General features: G+C 43.0%; 1 protein-coding gene across 1 annotated transcript; it reads right to left on the reverse strand.

The window, feature by feature from the left end:
• Window positions 1–1,303: 1,303 nt before the first annotated feature.
• Window positions 1,304–3,429, reverse strand: LOC101850240 (chondroitin proteoglycan 2; the record flags this gene model as incomplete). Its single annotated transcript, XM_013081211.1, is given in 2 exon segments — window positions 1,304–1,553; window positions 3,284–3,429. Coding segments are annotated over 2 exon segments (226 nt in total), but the record flags the coding sequence as incomplete, so codon positions are not given.
• Window positions 3,430–3,691: the final 262 nt, after the last annotated feature.

Here is a 3,691-nt window from a genome sequence, read left to right on the forward strand (position 1 = left end):
ACATATAAAATATGTAAAGCAACTCGATGCCGCTTATGCAGCAAAATAAGCGCCCTCTTCTGTTGCTCCCTCCTATTCTTACTGTGGAATTTAGTTAGATCCCCAATTTCATTTCGTGTCTCCCCCTCTAATATTCTTTATAAAGTTTGTGACCAGGATTCAAAGGCTGCATCGATGTAACCCTGTCCGTTAATTTCCCTTACCTAACCAAAACTGCACCAACTTAATACCTTCTTTGTGACCAATTCCATGGTACGCTTATATCCACCGAGGCATTTAATATCGTAGGTCAACAATTTTAAAGTTACGGGTTTTTGGGGGGGGGGGGGGTTCTTTTTTTTTGGGGGGAGGGGGGGGGGTTGTTAGTGTTCTAAGGCTCTCGCAACTGCATGAGGTCATATGAGCGCGCCGAACACACCAAACATTTTCAGTTGGTAGGAAATTTAGAATTTTGCCCGGGAGGCGGCCAAAGCCTACACTTGTCGATTTGAGACCACCAAAGGATCTTTAACGGGCGCAACTTGCACACGGGACTTCCGATATTTTTCGCCCTTGTCCGAGAAGGCTAGGTGTAGATCTTTAGCACCAGAAGATCAGGGATTTGGTTGAAAGACAGCAGCGTGAAGGAACGACAGAACATTGCTAGAGAGCAGGAAATAATGTGAAAGGAGACGATTTTAGCGAAGAAAATGTTTCGGTCATTTTCCCGGATTCGAACCCGGGACCTTTGAATGAGAGGCAAACACCTTAACCTTTAGGCCAGGAGAGCCCCCGAGTCCACTGTGCACAGTATACTGGTTTGAGCTTCTAATGATTGTCGTTTTAGATGGAACTTTCACGAAACCCAGCCAGATTCTTCAGGGGCTTAAGAGCTTTGAGAATATAACCATGGTTCATCAGCACGTGGTGTAATGTGCCTATAGGTCTAATAAAACACAAAACACACCATACACACACACACACACACACACACACACACACACACACATACACACACACAAACACATATGCACGCACGCACGCACACACACACACACACACACACACACACACACACACACACAATATAGAAAGAGAGAGAGAGGAGGGAGAGAGAAGGGATAGAGAGGGGTAGAAAGAGAGGGAGAGAGAAAGATAAAGTCAGAGAAAGAGAGAGAGAAGGGGGGAAGAGAGAGAGAGAGAGAGAGAGAGAGAGAGAGAGAGAGAGAGAGAGAGAGAGAGAGAGAGAGGGGGGGCGATTGGGGGGGGGGGGGGTATGCGTCATTTAACTAATAATGACAACAGATTTCCAAAAAGAACAAACTCAGTTTTTTTTGGTTTTATTTTTGTTTGTTTGTTGTTGGTTTTTGGGGGAGGGTGGCGGTGTCGTTGTTATTTCATCGTATTTGATTATTTCACTTCACGGTGCAACAGTGTGCAGTTACCCAAAACCATTTCATTTGACGTCCCACTCGTCTCGAGACTGTCTTTCTCCTAGCTAGAGGCTGTGCCGCAGGGGGGCGGGGTTGCTTTGGGCCAATCGCAGCTCTGTTGAGCCTCGTTGAATATCAGAGCTGCAACATTCAAACAGTTTGTGACGCCTGTTGTTTTCGTACTTTTACGCCCTACTAGACTCAGATCAATCATTTAAGAAGTTCACGGGAAAAATGGGTGAGTTAAAAAAAATAATAATATAAACTTTGTTAAGATTTAGTAAGAGTTTTGCGGCACCTGCAATACAAAACGGTCATATAAGTCCTAAAGATTAAACGTGGTACAGGAGAGTAATTAACACAAAAAATGAGGAGAGATAAAGACTATAGATCTTTGATAGGGAAGACGGAGCAAACCACACCAGAGTATCCGTCAACCACGCACTAAAATGGAAACTGATATAAAATAAAATTCAAAAGTTTGTAGACTCATAACTTTATTTCTGTTCGGCTGCTGGCCATTGAATATGGGATTGTTAATTAGAACTGTGCAGCAAACAAAGAAGGGATGTTATCATCATAAAAATGACCTTTGTCTATTCATTTTTCAATCACTCCAGAAGTTGCATCCCATGATGGGAAGTAGCACCTTTTTTTTTTTTTTTCCCCTCCCCCTCCTCCCCCCCTCACCTTTCCCCCCAATCTCATATCGGAGATGGACGTTAAATTTGGAGGTCTGGCCTCTTAAATAACCTTACAGTGATGCCAGAGCCATTAAACTTATATAATTTTACATATTCCGCCCCCCCCCCCTCCTCTCAATCCCAGCCATTCATTTTTAGTGGGATGGAGGGGTATGTGGGCAGAGTATGATATACTATAATATGATTGATTTTTACACGACTTTTTGCGCTGGAGGCTTGACATTGCTTGTGTATTCATGGGTAGGACAAATGAATAAATAAAATCAATGAAAGCTGATATCTGAATGGAATAGAAGAAAGGCTTGCTTAACGTTTCTGTTGTCAAATTTGAGTTTCTTGTGTTTGTCCTAAAATTGTAAGGCTCTTCTCCTTCGATCAAAACACATTGGGTTCGACTCCCGGAGGGAAGGTCACATTAACTTACAGCGTCATTATATAATATGTTGTGTCTCACATATCCAAAATCAAACAGGGTCTAAACAGCCCGCTTCGTAAGATATCGAAACACCGTCTATGAGCGCATAGAACGTTAACAACTAGCGCCAAATACATTCAAGCTGTGACTCGGGCTCAGATCCCTGTCAGGAATTCGAAACAAAGCCATTAGCATAGTAGTCCAGCATGATGCCATTATAACTAACGGTGCACTGTTTCATTTATATAAGTGTTTTGTTATGTTCTCGGACTCGGCATGACTTAAATGGAGTCGTGAGGTTGGGGTTTGGGGGGTTGGGGTGGGGGGGGGGTGGTCCGAAGCTCAGCTGGGCCTGACGTTGTGTCTTTGGGAAAGGCATTTGGCACGGATCTTCCTCACATCACCCATGAGTGTCTTTGCAATAGAAAGCGAAAGCTTCTGTTAGTAAGGTAGTGTTTAGAGCCTCTGAAGTGGTAGCTGACACTGTGTGCTTCCCAGTAAGCTGAGCTTAATTTATAATGTTATTATGTCTGCTGAGGTAACAATAAGAGCTGTAAAACGCACAGAGCATGCTTTTGAGCAGGAATTAACACTATAATACATGCTATCTATTTGCAATTTATCATATTATAGAATTAAAAAGAAATGTGTGCTCTAAATTTTGTCAAAGTTGCAGTAAAAACACATACAGTAATTGAAAAAAAAAAGTGGTAAGTGCATTAGTAGTTGCCTGTAGCGTGGCAGATACTCACCAGCAGGGCAGAAGTTGTGGCCAACGAACTGGCCACTGATGCAGGTGTAGTAAGACTTGCAGCTGTTGTCTGTGTCAGCGTAGTGACCGTCGTTTATGTTGGTGCAGTTCTTGAAGACACCACAGGGTGGGGGGACGTTGGCCGCACTGGAACATAGACAGTGAATACGTACATCACCACGCGGTGGAATCTGGCACTTGTCAATATTTGGGTATACGAATTTATTGGTATCATCTTGAAGTTTATCCATTTGTCTTGCTTTTGTTGAAAAAAAAATACCCATCTATTTTTAATAAAAGTCGAGATATTGAATGCGGCGGGGGTCACATGAAGTCATTTTGTGCAAAGAAAAGAGACAGACAGACAGACAGACAGACAGACAGACAGACAGACAGACAGACAGACAGA

Source organism: Aplysia californica, unplaced genomic scaffold, assembly GCF_000002075.1.
Source record: "Aplysia californica isolate F4 #8 unplaced genomic scaffold, AplCal3.0 scaffold00121, whole genome shotgun sequence".
NCBI classification, from domain to species: domain Eukaryota; kingdom Metazoa; phylum Mollusca; class Gastropoda; order Aplysiida; family Aplysiidae; genus Aplysia; species Aplysia californica.